Source organism: Alligator mississippiensis, chromosome 5 (assembly GCF_030867095.1).
Source record: "Alligator mississippiensis isolate rAllMis1 chromosome 5, rAllMis1, whole genome shotgun sequence".
Taxonomy (NCBI): Eukaryota; Metazoa; Chordata; order Crocodylia; family Alligatoridae; genus Alligator; species Alligator mississippiensis.
Window position 1 is genome coordinate 54,449,942 of NC_081828.1, and position 20,681 is coordinate 54,470,622.

At 45.7% G+C, this 20,681-nt stretch overlaps 1 protein-coding gene across 3 annotated transcripts in view; it reads left to right on the top strand.

Moving 5' to 3' along the window:
* The window catches only part of RGL1 (ral guanine nucleotide dissociation stimulator like 1), a 121,813-nt gene that overhangs the window by 85,178 nt on the left and 15,954 nt on the right, over positions 1 to 20,681 (top strand). For 2 of the 3 annotated variants that reach the window (XM_006260627.4, XM_019500293.2), the window contains 8 exons: positions 357 to 460; positions 2,391 to 2,475; positions 8,289 to 8,378; positions 10,077 to 10,163; positions 14,899 to 14,931; positions 16,617 to 16,738; positions 17,664 to 17,753; positions 19,203 to 19,440. In XM_006260627.4, the coding sequence (XP_006260689.2) occupies positions 357 to 460; positions 2,391 to 2,475; positions 8,289 to 8,378; positions 10,077 to 10,163; positions 14,899 to 14,931; positions 16,617 to 16,738; positions 17,664 to 17,753; positions 19,203 to 19,440 (849 nt within the window). The remainder of the gene's footprint in view (positions 1 to 356; positions 461 to 2,390; positions 2,476 to 8,288; positions 8,379 to 10,076; positions 10,164 to 14,898; positions 14,932 to 16,616; positions 16,739 to 17,663; positions 17,754 to 19,202; positions 19,441 to 20,681) is intronic. The other variant, XM_014596055.3, reaches the window with a different exon arrangement.

Sequence of the window (20,681 nt, forward strand, 5' to 3'; positions counted from 1 at the left end):
GTGGTAAATAAAAAGCTCTATTTTATAGGAAAAAAATTGCTTTTCCTTAGCTTAGCTTCAGAGACCCACCTCCACTAGTATTTTTACTAGGAGAGCTGGAAACTATAAAACTGCAATACCACCACAAAAAATATAAGTAAGTGAGGAAAACAAGATGTAAGTGCCAAAACCTATAAAGTGTTTTGATGGCTGGGGAGAGTGAGGGGAGCAAATTTTTGATGCTCAATATTTGTACAGCTGCCTATTTAGTAGTAAGAATTTGTAACAGCTGTGATACCAGTGAAACAGGAAATCGCCAGCCTGCTTGTAATATTGATATTTAACTCTCCTCTGTTTTTTAATCACTCCCTTTACAGGAATGTAGGATCCTGAAGAATTTTTCCTCCTTGAGGGCCATTGTTTCAGCACTGCAGTCCACCTCCATCTATCGACTAAAGACGACCTGGGCATCTGTTACAAAGTAATCTTCCTCTTGCTTCTTTGCATTATAACTGACTCGCAACAAAAATATTGTTTTTAATGCCATTACTTCTCACGGTTATCATCCCATTCCTTCATACATCCATTGACTTTCTCAGATGAGCTTCTGTTTCAGTCAGTTTGAAAGCTTTGGGCAATGTCCAGGAGTCATGAAGTCCTGCTACCATCTTACTGATGTAGGAAGAAGCGTAGCCATGCTGTCAGTAGGACTCTCGTGTCCTTTCCTTTGGTGTGTCAGATACACCATCGCATGTTCTGTGGGCAGAAGGGCAGTAGAGATTTCTGTCTTCGCACCATGAGCAAACAATACTCCAAAGGGAGACCAGAAACATGGGAAGAGAAAAGGATGCTACAATGTAGTTAATTTTTCTTTTTCTCCCTTATGAAACTGTGGGGAGGGTCTAAGTTCCTCTGAGGCAGGTTTTATGCCACCAGGTCTGCTTCAGGACCAAGTTTTCTTAGTCTGAGTTACTAGGTTAGAAATGTAATACAAAACAATATTAGATTCAACGTTTCTCACCAGGTAATGCTTTTTGAATAATTGGCAGGTTGCTTATATGCCAGCTGGGCTTGATGGGCCAAAGCAGGGCGGGCAATTATTTCGGGCAGAGAGCCGCTTACCTGGTTTTGGCAAGTTGTCAAGGGCTGCATGGGTAGCCCCGCCCTTTGACAGGTGCCCTTCCCCCTGGTCACCATCTTGGAACCAAAGTCGCAATGTCTTGGGACCAACGTCCCAGGGCAGCACCGGTGGGGCGCAGAGCGGGGCGCAGGCTGGCAGGGGTTTGTGGAGGCAGGCTGGGCTGCACCAGCAGGGAGAGGGGGAAGCTGGCCCAGCTCCATAGAGCCCCTGCTGGCTGGGACCCTGTACCCCTGCCGCCCTGCTCTGGGCCCTGCTGGCGCTGGCTGTGGGACACTGGTGCGGGCCCTGTGCTCCAGCGCCCACGCACTCCCAGTGTCCCCCCCAGCTCTGCAGTATGGGCAGGGGGCGGAGCACAGCCCCGACCCCCTGCTTGCCGTCAGGGAAGGAGCTGGTGCTGCATGTGGGGGAAAAGTGGCCCCTCCCCTGCCCCATGGCCTGCTGCAGCCGCTCGCAGCCCGCACGAGGGCTGTCCTGAGCAGGCACAGGCAGCCCCATGTGGGCTGCAAGCAGCTGCAGCGTAGGGCACCGACCACAGGACGGGCAAGAGGCCACTTTTCCCCTGCACTCAGCACCAGCTTGTAACACTCTGCCACTGCCATCCTGGACCCCATGCCAGCTCCAGGCTTGCCGACTGGGGCTGTGCCATGGCAGCAACAGCTGCAGTCCTCCCACTTGCCATGCCAGGCAATGTTTGCTGCTGTTGCCTGCCCGGAGCTCGCACACTGGGCAGCACAGAGGCGGCGGTGGCAGCCTCACTACAGCATACCGTGGTGCAAGCTCTGGGCGAGCAAGCAGCACCAGCAAACGTGCAGCGTGGCAAGTGTGGGGGCCGCAGCTGGTGCTGCTGTGGCACAGCCCCAATGGGTGACCCCAGAGCTCGTGCAGGGGCAGGTTACAAAGTTGATGCTGATTCAAGAATTTCACCTGGCTGGGCACTGCAGACCCATGGGGCTAATGGCAAGTGCTTATTCTCCCACTGCTAGGTGTCAGGTTGATCTCTTTGAAAAGTTGTCTTTATTTACAGACAGCAACATGTTAGATAAGAACAAATGAATACATTACTGTGATGGACTGCCTTTGCTGCAGTGGGAGTTGAAAGGGCTTTCTGGAAGAGTCTCAGCACCTATCCAGATGTGTCTTGCTTCTGCTTATACATTTTCTGTGTTTGATTATTAGCTAGTCATTCATCAGTGAAAAACTACTGAATAATGATCTAGGATGGATTTAGTGTGATTGTTAATCTCACGGAAGTAATTCTTTTTCTATGTAGGGAGAAGATGCTGACATTTGAAGAGCTGTCCGACATCTTCTCAGAGCATGACAATTATCTGACGAGTAGGGAGCTGCTGATGAAGGTTAGAATTAGTCTAAGAGAAAGATCAGTGGCTTGTGCCAGGGCTGAAATCAGCTTCTTCCTACAGAGTCACTTAAACCCACCCTTTCATGCACCATAGAAGAGTGCCTCAGCTCTGTGCATTCAAGGAGTAGGACTTCCTGTTATGCAACATTTTTGGGGTTTACTTGGGGCAGACAGTAGGGTTTGTCTTAGTGTCAGCACTGCATTCAGAGATTCAATTGCAGTGTGGTCAGGTAAAACCTTACATTTAGCTAGCCTGAAGAGGCTGTGATAGTTAGATAGACTGTGAAATAGACATTTCAGTGCAAGCTAGTCTCTGCCAGGACCTCAGGTGGTCTTGCATGTCCCACCTTGAAGCCCACACAGCTGTGGCTTCACTACTGTTGGTATCCAAGGCTGCTTACAGATGACCTTCCCCACTCTGAAAAAAAACTGGTGCCCCTATGCCAATCCCAGCACATGCCGAGAAGAAGCATTGTGTTAGTTTGACTCAGCTTGCCCAATATTTGTATTGATTGGGTGCTTCAGCAGGGCTTTTATGGTGTTTTTATCTAATAGCTGATTGAATCAGCTTTACATAAAAGTGCCAAAAAGCCCTGCTGAAGCATGTAATCTATACAGACTCTGAGGAGCCAGGTTGAGCTAACATGCTTCTGGTAAAGCGCAAGTTTTGTTTTGTTTTTTCCATGTCTGTCAGCAGCCCAGGACTTTTAAATATGCCTGCTCATGCTTGACTCATTGCAATGTAGTCACAGCCTTAGTGAGCAAGTTCTGTAGAATCTCTGTGGGTTGGGAGGGACTGTCATTTCACTGGGAGAAGTTGCAAAATAGCACTTCAGCAAAGTATAGAGGCTTACCAAAAGAAAAGCTAATTTAGGCAGCCTTTCACTTATAAGTAAATCTGGAAAAGTTTAGTACTGATCAGCACAAAAAATTCTGGGACCAGATTCTCAGTTGGCGTATATCATCAAAGCTCTTTTGACTTCAGTGGAATAATGCCAGTTTGCTCTAGCTAAGGAATGAGTCCAAGATGTTTATCCAAACTATCCCTACCTTGCTTAGAAATACAAAACAGGACTGAAAATCTTGAAAGAACACACTTTGTCTTGTGTGTATGTGTGGCCAGCCAGTCCACAAAACAGTCTATTATAAGAGTTCAGCGGTTTTGTTCTTGGACTTAAGTGAATCCCAAAAGTTTAGGCACCGTAAAAATGAAAAAGAATGCCTGAGTATCATGGTATAGGAACCTTTAGTAAACTAAGGAAAGTTCAATGAGAGTTTATTTCTAGTCAACGAACCTGGGAATTTATAACTTGCCCCCAGTTTGCTATCTGAACAACGAGTTTGGGGCAAGAATACAGCAGTGGTGACTGATTTTTTTTTCCAAGTCCGTTAGCCTCATGTGTTGTTTAGGATTTGTTCATCAAAATACCAAGCATATAATTTTATAGCAGGTGAACAGTCTTGAAGATAAGGAAAAAAAGTCAGTGTAAGTCCAGAGCAGCTTAATTAAGGTTAATTAATGTTAAAAAAGGTAATACCTTTGAGCAGATGTCCTGGTTCCTGGTAAATCTCCTTTTTCCATTTGTAGATAGATAGGTTTAAAAAACATTCTGAATGCAATGAAATGAGGAAAGTTCCAAAAGGAAAGCTACAGCATGATTCCACCGAGCTGTTCTACTGATTTCCTTCCAGTTGGCGGTATAATTAGTGACAACCCCAAATGTAGCTTTATTTTCCTGAGTGTGAGGACTGTCACATTCTTGAAGAGTCCTCCAAGAAAAGTTGTGGCAGAGCCATCATTTGAGACATTTACAGCTACAGCAGACAAAACACAACCAGTATAGGATATGGAATTAAACAAAAGTGGCATGAGGTCTGGACAATGAGGACATTTCTAATTCTGGTAACACCACCTCTCACAACCCATGGTATGTGAATGATGCCTAGTTCCTTCCTCTCAGCCCCTACTTGTTTAATGTAAGCATGGGCATGTCATTTAAGCTCCTCATAGCTCATCTCATATCTCCCTCTTTCAGGTCTTGAATTCTTAGGGCCTTTTAAAGTACTAATTTCAGGCATCTCCTGGGGCTCTTAACCTGTGGATAGTCCACACATTAACACCTGAAACTAGTTTTAAGCACCTTTTAGGCAGCTTAAAGTTATGCCACTCCTGGGCAGGTTTATCTCTGATCTATGCTACCCAGTTGGTGTTCCACTAACGCAGGGGGTGTCAACCGGGGGTACGTGTACCCCTAGGGGTACTTAGAAAGGTCAGAGGGGGTATGTGCGGGTGGGTGGGGATGGAGTGCGCCCCAGGGCATGGCTGCAGCATCTCCCCCTCCTCATTCCCACACTTCACCTCTCCCTTGGGAGATGCACGTGGCTGTCACGCCGCTCTCAAAGCAAGCTGTGGCAGTAAGGTGTAGAAGGTCTCAGTGGTGGGGGGAGTGTGTTTCTGTGTAGGGCAAGGGGGCCAGGGCAGTGGCAACCCTGTGGGCTACACAGGTGCTGCCCGGGGAAAGGGGGCTTGCATGCGGTGGCCTCACATGTGGCTTCTGCTGCCACCACCCACCACCCTGCATCGCTGCCACCTACAACCCCATGCCACCACCTCTGCTGCTCACTGCCTCTATGCCCCGTTTTCCATGGCTGGTTGCGCATGCAGCTCTGTGGGCTGCCGACAGATGATGTGCGATAGGCTGGGTGCAAGGCCCGTCAGCAGCCTGTGGAGCTGCACGTGGGAAAGCAGGGTGCAGTGGCAGCAATGTAGGGTGGTAGGTGACGGCGGCCACTGCCACCACATGCGAGTACCCAGCATCCCTGTGTCCGGTTGGCCAGGCAGCGCCTGTGTGCCCTGCAGAGGGATGCTACTGCTCTTGCCCACCCCCTGGCCCTGCTCCTGGGAGCATGGCAGAGAAACACATTCCCCCCACCTCCCCCCCCAGTGATACCCTCTGTGCCTCACTGCCACTGCTTTCTTCAAGGGCAGAACGACAGCCATGTGCATCCCGTTGCTGGGTGGGCAGTAGCTCCGTGGCGAGCTGCCCAGTAGCGGGACACGTATGGCATTGTGCCACTCTCGAAGCAGCGTGAGGCAGAGCCCTCACCTCGTACACAGAGTGGTGGGGTATGTGCCCTCCCTTGGCTCCCTTGCGGTGCATGCCGCAGTGGGAGTCCCCTACCCTGTGCCCCTGGATGCTCCCCCAGGCTCCCATTGTTGCCCAACCTGGTCCCCATTCACCCCTACCCCACTCCCTCCTGCACTGTGAGGGGTCTTGATCTGCAGCCCCCCAGCCCTTTCCCTCTTCCTCCCCCCCCACAACATACTTACCTGCTTGGGGGGGTGTCTGTTTCTGCATGTGTGTGTGAGTGTGTGTGTCCCTTGTGCGCCCAGCGGCAATAGGCACGTGGCATCGCGTGGCTCTTGTGGCAGCCGCAACAGGGATATAGAGTCCAGGCTGCAGCAGCAGCTGCCTCCACCCTATGCACAGATCTGGGTGGCATGTGCCCCCCCTGGGCCTCCACCAGGGTGTGCATAGCAGCAGGAGCTGCCCCTGCCCCTCCTCCCTGCACCTCCTGGATGAGCTGCTCTCATAGCTCCATCCTGTGCTCCACCCTGGCTGTGTAGCACCTGCCCCTGCCCCAGGCCCACTCCCTCCCTCACTGTGGGGGCCTTGATCTGCAACCCCTTTAAAACAAGAAAAAATATAAAGGGGTACATGAGCTGAAAGTTTGAGGCAGAAGGGATACACTTGTTTAAAAAGTTTGAAAACTCCTGCATTAATGTGTGGTCACTCCCCACAGATGAGCTGCCCAAGTTGCAGTCCTCCAGCATCCCAGGATGCAGTGTCCTCTCCCGCACCTTCCTGTTCTGTGTGGACAAACTTTTCACCCCCAGAACTCTACTGCAGTAATGCCAACTCTCACAAAACAGTCGTGAGACTCCTGATTTCCAAATCAAATTAACCCTAACTCATGTTCTCAGGATGCAACCCTCAAATCTCAGGATTTTCCTTCCAGTGCATATAGAGAGCACCCAGCTAGTAAGTCTGTGAAGGGGAAGGGACTGAGTGGAAAAAAGGAAGGAAGGGACAGTGGAGGCCCCACGGTGAGGGAGTGGAGCAGGGGCTGGGGTGAATGGAACCCTGGGGCCGGGGCGTAGGTAGCTTGACCAGAGCATGGCGGGGGTTGTGACTCCCTGCCATAATGGCACCCCCAGGAGAGGCATGGGGGGCATGTGCCCCCCATGGGGCAGAGGTGGTTGCCCACTGTGGGCTCAGGGCTCTGCGCCCTCCCATGCCTCCCCTGGGGGTGCACGCAGCTGCGGAGAGCTGCACTCCCCACTCCTGTGCTTCTTGACAACCAACCCCAGCCCTGGGGCCCCATTCACCCCAGCCCCTGCTCCTGCTCCACTCCCTCCCTTCCTCACTGTGGGGGCCTTGATCTGCCCCCTCTCCTTGCCCCTTCCCTTTCCCCCCCGTTGCCTTCCACTCCACTTACCAGCTTGGTGCTGTCTATGTGTCTGTCTCTGTGTGTCTGTGTCTCTGTGTGTCTGTGTGTCTGCTTCTCACTTCCTAGCCACAGCCCTCCAGCCCTGCTGCTGCCTCTCACTCCTGATCCATAGTACCCCACATCCTGCCAGGGTGTGTGGGGACCCTCCCTCCCCAAGCTCCAAACCCCTCCCCTTACCCACACCCAGCCCCCACACCTTCACAAATAACCCTCCCCACCACACACATGCTTAAAAAATAGCATCTCATGATTTACATGCCAGTCTCTTGATTTTTTTAAAGAATTCATCTCATGATTTTTGGCACAGTGGGGTTAGCAATATTGCTACTGCCAAGGGGTGGTTGTGGCACAAAGCCAACTCCCCCTTCCTGCCCCCAGTTGTGACCTTCCTACCCCAGGAGTACAACCCTGTGCAAACTGCCTGCAGACCATGTGCCAGCTAGCTAGGTTTCAGGGCACGAACAAATCCAGGAGTGGGGTGCAGGGGGACCAGGGTAGAGGGCCAGATCAGGTCCCCATGAGCTGGGGCTTCCTCCCTGGGGCAGGGGCAGTAGGTCCCCCAAAAGCACCTTCCCTCACCATTCCCACCTCCAACTACCCTGAGAAGCATGACCAGCACCTCCTACACCCCCAAATCCCAACTCCCAATTTATGAGACCTTCTTTAATTTACTTCCTCTTTATTTCTTTTTAAATTATTTTTTCACTTCTTTTTATTTTATCCTTCAGTGGTTGACTTCCTTCATTTCACCAATTTCCTTTCCACCTCCTATTTCATTACTCAACTCCCATCCCATTAGCCCTCACCTCCTAGCTTCAGGTCCCCCAAACTTGAGCTAGCACCAAGACAGATCAACATTTGAGCAGCTCAAAGTTAAGAAAACCGAAATGCTTAATTCCTGAATTGTACAAATGTAAACTTCTGCATTTGCTGAAAGTCTGACTGAATGTCTTCATAGTCAGCAAACCACAGAAATTAGTCATCATAGGTCAGTATTACTGTATAAGAAAAGAAAAACACCAGAACTTTACATAACAGAAGAACATGTTTATTTGTGATAGTGTTGGTTATGAAACTCGAGTTAGGAAGTGAAGCCCATAGGTTGATTTTGGATAAAGCTTACAAATGTAAGTAGCATATTTAGATGTCTTTGACCTAGAAAAATCAGGAAAGCTTCAAAGCTTCTCAGCTTTGGCTGGGCCAGATCCATTGCAGACAAACTTCCTTGTGTCAGTTTACAGTGATTCCAATCTTACCTGTTATCTTCCATCAATTGCCTTTTTATTTGGTCTACAGGAAGGAACATCTAAGTTTGCAAATTTGGACAGTAGTGTGAAGGAGAACCAAAAAAGGACTCAGAGACGACTTCAGCTGCAGAAAGATATGGTGTGTTCAGTCTCTTGTTCTCTCTACTTTCTGAATTTGTACATGTGATTAATCCCCAACAAAAATGATAACCTTAAAAATTACAAACTGTGACATGCTCTGCAAAAACAGTTCCAAGTGCAGCAGTGAGCTTGACCAACTAACATACAAAGTCAATGCAAAAGGTTAAGGCTGAACACTCAGCCTTATCTGTGTCCCTTTTTACATATGGCCTAAAATACTATCTGGTATTGTACACCATGCATGGCTGTGCTGAACTGCCAAATTGTAACAGCTATGCTTATTGAAAAACCAAGCTCTCCTGTACTCTGGGAGCACCTGTGTATGTATTATAGTGCCAGGAAAAATGTATATTCCAAATGTATATCCAGTGCATGAAATGAGGTACTGCTGACGCTGAGAGAGTACAGCAATTAGAGGAGAGATGAGGCTCTAAATCATTTCCTTTTGTACCAAGCTCTGATTCTCTCTCCATAGTAAGAGTGCACTGGGGTGAACAAAGCTAATTCTTTCCCCACCCTCTCCCCCCACTACATCTGCCCAGTGTCCTACCCAGCTATTCATGATGGATGCTGGGTTGAATGTTTGGACCTTAATATCAAAACTTTCAGGAACTTAATAAAGCCACTGCATAAGACAGTGTTACACAATAGGTAAATATAGGAAGATAACCATAGCCTCCAATTGTTTTGTCCTCTCCTAAGGAAGTACAGGAGCTCCTTTCAATAAACTATCTCCATTACCTTTCAAACAGAACTCTGAAAATATCCAGTTTTCATGAGTGAAATGCTTTATAGAAACATTGAACTTTTTAGAACATTCCAGGAAAATTAACTCTGTCCAAAGCCTAATTTTCATTTACTTCTGAGTGAGGTCATAAAACACACAGAGATCCCATACATTTTTTTGGAATTTGCACAATGGGTTTTTTATAAGATATGTCTGGTTTCTGGTTTGCCAGTGAAAACTGATTTTTACCATAATGAAATTGAGAGCAATGGAACATTTGCAGAAACAAGTGGCTTTCTCAGAAATACTTACTGAGGAGAGATCTGGAAGCTAGAGGAAAGAATACTGCCAGATATTTTGCTTTTTTGTTTGACTGGCACATTACAGGTCTCGCTGGTTTTTGTAGCAGTGTGACTTTTTTTCCTCCCTGATGTAGACACACAAGACAGCAGGCCTAAGAAAATCAAAGCCTGAATCTTAACTTAATTAGAACATGGTAATTATCCCAGGGAGGATGTATACAGCTTGGAGGAAAAACTGTGAAAGGAATCCTATGATTTGCTAACATCATTAAAAAAGCAATGCCTCACTGGGAGGAACCAAAGAAAAATGCTCTTCACACAAGATATCATGAGCCATCTATATAGTCAGCTGTCATGCTGAAGGCAACTGTGAGATTCATTTATGCTCATTCTAGATTTGATACTCACACTACGTACAAGACTTCCTTCAGGATAGCAGTTGGACTTCAGCATACATACCCTTCCATATCTGTTGTTCATTTGTCCCACTGCTACAGAAGGCAATGGCAAAATTCACATTGACTTAAGTGGAAAAGAAGCAGACTTAAGATCTGGTTTAGGATTGTTAGCTGGCTAGTTTTGTCTGCTGTTTTATAACATCACTTCCTGGCTGGAATTCTTAGCTTTCCTTTGACATTTAACCAAACGCTGCTTGGATTCTGTGCAGGGAGTAATGCAGGGCACAGTACCTTATCTTGGAACCTTTCTTACTGATCTGACCATGCTTGACACAGCCCATCAGGACCATGTTGAGGTAGGTTTGAGCAGCTTCCTGAATCTTAACCCTTTTCCCTACCTATCCGTTACTTAGTACAATCCCCATGGTCCTGTATCTTTCACTATGTTCTTCCCTCATCTTCATATGGAGTAATCACAAGCATAGAAGAATGTGTACGTCAAGGAGATGGGGAGAATGAACAATACTTTCATGAGCAAAAAGAGCTCTACTGAATTTAATAATGCAGCTTATTTGAAGGGACCTGCCTAAGTATGACACTTTATATTACAAAAATAAAAACTTTCTGAACAAAATACAATGAGAGTAGAAGGGGTTTTATTGTTTTAGTTTTATTTAAATGACAGTTATTTTTTATCTGTAATTATCCCCATGCCATGCTGGAAAACCAAATGTTACAGCTCTGTCTTAAGCACTATTTGTCAGTTTGAGCCTACAATGTTTCAGCATTTTCTCAGCTGAAAGCATAAACATTTGAGCACTGAGGACTTGATAAATAAAGACTCTTCCTCCTCTCTCTTCCTCATCTGGGAAGGAAATCTGTCCAGTGTAAGGAGGGAAGGGTAAGCATAACAGATCTTGACCAATGGGCAGAGGCAGATTAAGGTGTACTGGAGCCCTAGGCAAGCACAAAATTGGAGCTCCTTTCCCTCCATGGGAGCTGGGCTGCAGGGGGTGGGGAGAGGGGCCCCCTCCCCTCCTAATGCTGGTGGGGGAGGCTGGGTGGACCCTGCCGGGCTGGGGGGGGGCACATTCCTGCGTCGTCTCTGTGCTCGCCGCCTCCGCTCCGGCCAAATGTACACACACATGGCAGACAAGGTTCTTTGGGTAAATCTGATATCTTTTATTAGACCAACTAAATAGTTGGAAAAAAATTTTCTTAGCAAGTTTTTGGGTTTAAAAACCCTTCATCAGGCTGAGGAAGCATCTGCATTTGGTGGATGGAATGAATAATAAAGAAGCCAGAGGCTGTTATGCATGCAAGCCAGTTAGTTAAAATGTAAATTGAGGAGTCAGTGGGTGAGAGAATCAGTGAGTCAGTGGGTTTTCTCGAATCACTCCTTAAACCACTTGTCACCCAAAGAGTGAGTTTTGTCCAAGACACTACAGACTTCCTACAAAAATTTAAAAACATAGACCACCTTCCCAGCAACACCCTCCTAGCCAAGATGTTACCAGCTTATATACCATACCACACCAGGACGGCATCCAAGCCAGCCTTACATACCTACAAGAGCAAGATGACAATTCCTAGTACAGACCCAAAGATATTACTGACCTTATACACCTCATGCACAACAACTTAACTTTCAATAACCAACACTTCCTCTAGACCATGGGCACACCTATAGGCATCAAAATGGCCCCACAGTATGCCAACCTTTTTATGAGCCACCTGGAAGAAGAATTCTTCAAAGACTGCACAATATACTTAAGATACATTGATGACAGCTTCATCATTTGGACTGAAAACCTGCAATCTCTGATTGAGTTCCATCAGAAATTCAACAATCATCACCCCTCCATCTGACTACCTCGAGTACTCCAGCACCAACATCTCCTTTTTAGACACAATGATCAGCATCCAAATGGTAAAATACAGACCATGTATTACAAGAAACCCGCAGACCAACATACATATCTGCACAGAACCAGCACTCACCCTAAACACACCAAGAAAGCTGTGATATACAGTCAAACTCAGATACCACCACATTTAGACCTGGGATTGCCACCTCACAAATCTTAAAAAGGCTTTCACTAAACAAGGACACTCCTCCAGAGAGATAGATCACATATTTGAAAGAGCCACCCAGATACCATGTGAAGAACTGCTGCAGTACAGAAGGAAAACCCCCATGAATCACACACCACTGGTTCTGACATATCACCCCTTGCTCGAACCTATATGGAAAATCCTGAAACAATTGCAACCCATACTAGAAGGACACCCAGTTCTTAAAGAGATCTTCCCACATGCACCCATCCTAGCCTTCAAATAAGCACTTAAACTCACTAACCTCATTACCAGAAGCAAACTTCTTACGGCCCAAAACGCACCAAATGGATCCAGAGCATGCCGTGACAAGAAATACAAAACCTGCCAACACATCTCCATCACCCCCACAATTACTACACCCCACAACAGAGCCATCAGCATTCCTGGATCTTACAGCTGCACCTCCAGAAATGTAATATATCTCATCCAATGCACCAAATGCCCTGATGGACAATACGCAGAAGAGACCAAACAACAACTGTGCACTAGCATGAACGCACACTGGAAATCTATCAAAGACAGAAATACCCAATTACCTGTGTGGGCACATTTCTCACAAGAAAACCGCTCTCTCTCCAATCTCCCAGTTTTAATTCTCAAAGGGAATTCACAAAACACTTTTGACAGCCTATGAACTTTACTTCATCAACCTCCTGAATATAAAAAATCATGGACTAAACATAGACATTGATTTATGGCACATTTATAACCTGCCTGACATCTGACTCCCCAAGTACCTCTCCACTATTTACCTGCTACATTCATCCTCTCCTCCTCCCTGCACCCCCCCCACCCCCTCCCAGCCTGTCTCTCACCTATTGACTCCTCAGTTTACATTTTCACTGCCCGCCTTTCTTGCATGCAGACCAGCCTCTGGCCTCTTTACTATTCATTCCATCCAGGAAGAGCACACACCAACTGCAGATGCTTCCTCAGCCTCGTGAAGGGTTTTTAAACCCAAAAGCTTGCTAAGAAATTTTTTTCCAACTATTTAGATGGTCTAATAAAAGATATCAGATTTTCCCAAAGAACCTTGTCTGTCCATGTCCTTAGACCAACATGGCTACAACCTACACCCCCACACACACATGCACACACACAGGTATGCAGACACAGGCACATACACTACTTTCACTCTCTGCGCATGGACACAGCCCCACCCACACACACACAGACCTCGACACCCACACCTACACACACACACACACCTCGACACCCACACCTACACACACACAGACACCCACACCTCGACACCCACACCTATACACACATACACCCACACCTACACACACACACACACATACACCCACACCTACACACACACACACACATACACACACAGCACTCCGCCTTCTCCTCCCCCTACAGCTGCCTGCAGTCAAGTCTCACTCCCCGTCCGGCCCCTGTCACATGTATGTGCAGGAAGGTGCTGCCTGGCTGTCCCATGCAGACCCGCAGGTACAGAGGGCCGGGCTGAGCTGGACTTGGCCAGGAGTGCCGTGGGCAGGTGGTGGTGGCACTGGGAGGGGTAGCTCAGCTGTGGGTGGGCTTGGGCTCAGATGAATTTTGGGGGGCTCTAGCCCCCAAGGCCCTCTCAGTAGCACCACCTGTAAAGGCGCAGTGCAGTGTGATGCTCCTGGCCTAGCTAGCCCAGCCCCAACCACCCCCTGCCCTCTATGGCAGGTAGGGCATGGCTCTTTCAGCCCAGCTCACCGCCCTCCCCCCACCAAGTAATGGTGCCACTTGGCCTGCCCCCCTCCCCCAGGCACGGCACGGCTCTCTCAGCCTGACCCCAGCCCTGCCTTCCTCCCCCCAGCCCCATTGGTGGAGGGGTCCTGCTTCCAGCTCCCAGGGAAGCAAATGTGAAAGCCACAGTTTTAAACTTGGTGCCAAAAATGGACACCGAGTTTAAAACTGCGCCTTTCGCTTCTCTGCTGATGAAGATCCTGGGACCCCGAATTGGAAGGGGCCTCTAGTCTTGTGCCCAGCTTGCCCGTTCATTAATCCACCTATGCCAATGGGCAGAGACTGCAGTTGGAATCACAGCATTTCAAAGGGTTTAGAAAATTAATGGACTTAAGGGTGAGGGAGGGAACTAGATAAAAGAACAGGCTGTGTGTACCTGAGGAAGTGTGCATGTTACCAAAGAGGAGAGGGAATATGTAGTTTGGGTGAAAATGAGTTGCATTATTGTTTCAAATCTGGATCCTTATAGTTAGGCTTCTAAATTCATGTGCAAGCATTTAAAGAAGAAAAGGCTGGCTTTTTGCAAGTCTTAAACATTCGTATATTCCACTGAAGTTAATGGGAACTCAAGGTACTCAGTGCCTTTGAAAATAAACCCACCGTTTCAGTCTTTCTTTTCCTTTGTAATCACTAAAGCCCACACCTCAGGTATGTAGGGTGCTTGTGTTGGTCTTCCTGAAATGGATGGGCCAGTGCAATTTTGTCTGGACTTGGTAAATTTCTTTGACATTTTTGAAAACTGAACTCAAGAGATATGATTTGGAATTGACACAAAATGTAATTTTGTATTGGATGGTTTCCCAGTTGTGTGTAGGTGTATCTGTATGTTTACCCGGTGTTCATGAACACTTGAGAACACTGGTTAGAGCCATGTGCATTGCAGGCAGGAGACGGGCACACTTCTCACACACAAAGCTACACCTGTGCCTTTCAACTGAGACCTGAAACACGCCTGCTACCCCTGTTAAAGTGTCGGAAATTTTCCTTTTGGTGAGTCTGACAGTCAGTCCAGGAGGCTGGTATCCATTTTGAACTAGCGTGTAGGTTTAATATTTTTTTTACCAACTCTGAGAACTCAGGCTTGCTGAAAGAGAATGCCCTTGCTGAAAGAGAATAAATGTTGTAATTTATCAATATTGCTTTATCCACACTTCTTTTTATAGAATGGCAATTTAATTTGTGCAGTTTGGCTTCTTCACTGGTCTCTCTTTTCTTTCTCTCTTGTAGGGTGGGTTGATAAATTTTGAAAAGAGAAGACGAGTAAGTCTGAACTTCTTCCTTGACTTGCATTTAGCTGCCAGCTTGTTCAGGGGAATCCAGTTTATACTTTAGGAATTATTTTCTCCCCCTTATGCATGTTATTGATGAGATTTTTCTTGGAAATGAGGAAAGAAGAATAGACTTCTGGATGACCATGAATCTGAATAAGCCTGAGGTGGGAAGTGAAGAAAGGAAAATCTGTAATTATTTAGATGGATACTACAGAATCAAAACCATTCCTTAGGATTGCACAGTACATATATAGGACATATGTGCATGGGGACTGGCCATGCATTCCCCATGGGGATTAATGGAGGAAGTCTGTTATCCAGCCACAGACATCCCTAACACAATGTGATTTTTGTTTTTAGAAAACATATCTTAAGTCTTATAAATTGCCTTCTATTGCTGCATTGATCTGTTTCACTGAATCCAAATAAATAATCCAAATAAAAGAATGAACAGGGTAGACGGGGCTGAAAACAAAAACGCTACCATTTCTCCCGCAGTCTGCTCTTCATTAAACAGATGAGCAAAGTCAAACCAATGTGTTTGGCATACTTTGTTCCAGACAAAGTCAAACCAAATACAGATTTTCTCCTTCTGAGATTCAGTGAGCACTTTGATTTTGCCCAGAGAGAGCCCATTGGCTCAGTTAATTCTCAGCACCCCAAACCACATTTTAGACTTACCTTTTTTTTTTTTGTCAATGGCTTGTAGCATTTATAAAGGATACAAATCTCTTAGGTCACCAAGCCTAAATCAGTAGAAAAGCAAAGCTGTAGCCACCTGCTGGTTGTTGATGATTGTAATTGCAGAACAAGCAATTGTTCATAGGCTGCATGCTGTTAGCTGCGGTCTCAGCGGGGGCTATGGATTCTTACCCCATTACCTGGACTAGCTTTTCACTCCACTGTTCCTCTGTGTGGCTCGATTCTAGGCCGTGACTCTCACCTACCTTCCCTTCTGTTGTATTTATACCTCAGCAAAATGTTTTCAGAATGATACCACATTAAATTTCCCATTGGATCACACCAGGGGTAGCCTTTTACATTCATGTTGCTCAAGTAGAAGTGATTATAAAGAATACAAGGGAGTGGAGAAATCAGAACCTCCCCCCTCCTCAGAGGGACACCCTAGGTGATCTAATGGACAACCTTGGTGGTCCCAAAAGTCTAAGGACCCAGTAAGCACACCCCATTAGAGATAATTTTCTCTATTATGGGAGGAGGTATGCAGGTGAGACAGCATAGGGAAGGTTTCACTACTGTTCCTGGTGTTCCTAGTCTGTGAATAAAGAGAACATTTCAATTTGTAATGGTGTCATTCTGGCATCTTGCAACAATCGTACATTCATATTAGATATTATGGCTCCCAAAAGCAATCTTGTTAAGAGGCGTGGTGGCACTGGACACTTGTCATATTTTCCCCTAATAATCTGGGGATCTTTGATAAAATTTACAAGGAGCAAGGAATGTCAGTTGTTCCATGAAAACAAAGGGCAAATTTTGTGGCACCTAAAATTACAGTTATAGTCACTTGAGACCAAAGCCCAGTCTTTACCTTGCCCTATAGTTATTCTTGCATGTGTTTTGTCCATTTATCCTTGCTTTGAATATGAATGAGTCTGTATTTGGCATTGTTTTATTTTCTAATTAAAATTCTTCTTTGCTGCTTCTCCTTAGGAGTTTGAAGTAATTGCCCAAATTAAGCTTTTGCAATCTGCCTGTAACAGCTACTGCCTTACACCAGAGCAAAAATTCATCCGATGGTTTGAGAGACAGCAGCCCTTAACAGAGGAGGAGAGGTAAGGTTATCAGCGCAGTAGAGGAAGTATGCTTTGCATATCCAACCTCCCATCTAGCTAAGCAAGTTATATCTGCTCTAGATATTCTCTCCAAAGTATCTTAATTATACCACCAATCAGGGATAAAAATAGTGTGCTTCTGTCAAGCAACTGGTGAGAACTTGACACTTAATGGGATTTTATATTTTAGCAGATTGTCTGTGCTTGTGACTTTGAGTATGTGATGCAGACAGACATATATGGTCAGCATTGGCGACACATAGGGGGTGCATGTGCACCCCCTGAGATTGACCGTGTACCCCCTGAGAGAAGCACCGGCAGCAGTTCCAAGTTGCTGCCGGCACTTCCGGTTTTGCTGCTGGCATTTCCGCTGGCGGCAGCAATCAACCACTGCCCCCTCCCCACAGTTGGTGATCAGCCACTGGGGGACCCTCCTGCCCCCCGGTCGGCGATTGGCCACTGGTGCCACCGGACTAGCTGGACTAGCCCCCCCCAGTATTAGAAGGCACCAGTCACCCATGATGGTCAGACATATGCAGATGTAAATCAAAGGGTTCAGATGTTCAAGTTCAGATGTATACTATATTGAGTCACTGTGACTGCAATTTGTAGAGACATACCTGAGCCAGCTCTAAACTAGCTGGTTGATGTGAAGAACCATGTCAGCTCTTTATACTGTTTCAAAGAAACCAGATTTCCCTTCCTCAAAATAAAACATAGGCAGATGGCTGTTTCTTTTTTCCTGTGCTGCTGCTCTCTGTCCTTACACTTGGAAAGACTGAAAAATCTCTTCATTTCAAATATCCCCAATTTGAGATCAGATTACATGATTATGAAATCTGTGCAGGAGAACTTCGGATATCCAAAGAAATGATAATGAAATTGCATTTAGAAACTTTCAATAAGAAATTTTTCTCTGTTCTAGTTATAACCTCTCACGTGAGATTGAAGCAGCTGCAGACACTAGCACCACATCACCGAAGCCTCGAAAAAGTATGGTGAAGAGACTCAGCCTGTGAGTATGACAGAATGACTAGTGGTATTTTATGATTTATTATGAGAAATAACCGGAATAAATCAAATGAGAAATACATATTCTGCCAGACAAGGAACTTGGCAGGGAGTACAATATGCTGCATCACTTCAAGGGATTCTGTCAGCTAAAAAATCATAACCATTTCAGAAAAAAGTATCTCTAACTATTGTTTCAAATACTAGTAAAAATAATTACAGATGAAAGAGATTAGAAGCAGATAGTTCAGTTCTACAAGACTTTTTTGAGGTGCAGTGAAAGGAACAGTTTTAGGGCCCAATTCTAAACACAGTTAAATTGATGTATAATAATAACAACTTAATGGACTACTGTGGAAAAGCAGAGAAAATGAGAGCAGAGCTAGGTCCATGGTTAATTTATTTTAGGACACGTGTAAAAATTCCCTGTAGAATTTTAACATGCAACATAAGAGGCAGATATTGCTAGTATGCTTCTGAATACTCTGTGTAGCAACTTCCAGGATAAGTAAGTATCATCAGCTCAGAGAAACTTTCAGTCTAATTCAGTATAAAATAGAATATGAAACACTGCATAGAAATTCAAGCACAATGTGAGCGGGGACCAACAGCATGGAGCCAAACACTGAAGGAGGAGGAGGAGAAATGCAGGGAAAGCAGCATGTAATAAGAGCAGAAATCAGGGAGGATGGAAAAAATGTGGAAGGCCTTAAAGGTGAGGGTGAGGAATTTAAACCTGATGTGAGAGCGCACATGAAAAGGATGACATAGGCTGGACAAGAGAAGATGTGATGAATTTAACAGCATGTGGTATGTTGAGCAAACAGAATGTTTAATGTTATGGCTGACATTTAGCTATTAACTCCTTGTTTCCTGCACTGTGGAGCCCAGGCGAAAGATCAAGGGACAAACATTATTTTAATGCAAGCACTGGAGCAACCCAGAGACTTTAAGCTGGAGACTGGATCACTTCTGAATTTTGCCTCCTAAATCTGAATGCAAGTGATCCCAGAATGATGAAATTTATATAACAAAGGGCCAAAAGTAAAGCAAGAAAGAAACCATAACAGGAGAGGGCAAAAATGTATAAGCTGAAGCAGGCCACCCTTTGCTTTTAACCATTATACCTTTTGGCTCCTTTAATGTAACTCATACCAATTTAATCACCTATCAGAGAGTCGGGGAGGATTCGGGAGTCCATCATATTGTTTCTTACTTATTACCTCTACATTTGGCTCTGAGCTTAGACTGTATCAGGGAATAACAAATATTAATGTTGGTGTGCAAAACATTTTTTAATCTTACATAGAGGATGAGTAAAGACAATGAACAATAAAAAGAGATTTAGCAGAATAAAACATGGACTTACAAAGCAAGTGTTGCATCTGTTCAGTCCAGCAACATTTTTTTCATTCATTATTTGACTGATCTATTTTTTTTGTTTTGTTTTCAGACTGTTTTTGGGATCAGATGTGATCACCAATAGTACACCCACCAAAGAGCAGCCAAAATCTACTCCAAGTGGGAGCTCTGGTGAAAGCACAGATTCTGTCAGTGTATCATCATGTGAGTCGAATCATTCTGAATCTGAAGAAGTCTGCATCACGCCCATAGACACGTCTGTAGATACACCTGTGGACACGCCTGTAGACACACCTGTGGACACAGCTATGGATGAGCCTCAGAAAAAGGTATGGTATAAAACCCTTTGTTCAAAGTATTCAATATGAAAAGGGTATAAGGAATTGCTGATATTTGTATTGTAAGCAACAATTGAATTTACAGATCCATTGTTTACCCCTGTCCACCATTACAGTTGACAAAGGTGTTTCTTTCAATAGTATGGGAATATCCTTAAAAATAAATGTAGCAAAGGTATAAGGGATGGAGCTCTTCCCCTGCCCTTCCCCCCTGACAAGAGACAACTCATGTGAGTGATGGAATTGTTTGCAATGGTGCCAAGACAGCATTGGCATTGTGGAAGCAGAACTAACAGGTCAAATAGTATGTGTAAACAACATTAAATTGCTTGCTGCATTCCTGGAGTACGGCGAAAGTGATGTTTGCAATGAAAAGAAAGGACTACAGAACTTCTTTTCTCCCTCAGAACAAGCAACCCAGCCAGGCAGAGCCTTTGAAGATAAATTGTAGCAGTAATTGGTCATTTCCTCCTAGGACAACTCAGGTTTAATGAACTCACTTGCTGTTAGCATCTTGTTGCTATTCCTCATGCTGAATCACTGGAGGCAACTACTTTCAGAAAAGGGAACTCTGCACCAGGAAAAAGTTCTCAGTTCCAGGAAGGAAGCCCAGCTACTCTAAGGATGTGTTTTTACTACAAAAGGTGTTTTTTTTACAATGGGATAACTACCATCCATTAGCTATACCACTATAAAATCCTGATGAAGGCACAGTACCTGTAGAAGGCACAGGCTACTTAGCCCTGTATAAACACTTCAGCCTCCCAGCATTGTTACATTACTAGTGGGAAGTGCTGTAAGATATCATTCACAAAGATTCTTTTAGGGTGCAGACAGAAGTGGCAATTTTTGCCTGATCTGGCCACAGGAAGCAGTTTCTAGCTGTGACCAAACATAAGTGCACAGCTTAAAAAATGGCCCATTGGGTGAAAATCTGACGACTGATTGCATGAGGTATCAAATAAAGATGTTTCAAAATGTAGTGTCTTTTGTAACTTGTGTCTGCTGGGGCTCCCAGCCTGTCAGTGTCTTCAGAACAGGAGGGGGGAAGGGAGCAGGAGTTCAGCCTAGGGGTTTTTTAGGCCCCCTCTAGAGGGTGGAGCAGGTGTATTGCAGGCCCCCCAAGGTGGGGGGGGGGCTCCAATTCATGCACCCCACCCTTCAGCATCAACTGGGGAGCCCCAAGAATGAGCTCTCTCCACTGCCTTTTCCCCCCTCCCATTCTGAAAACA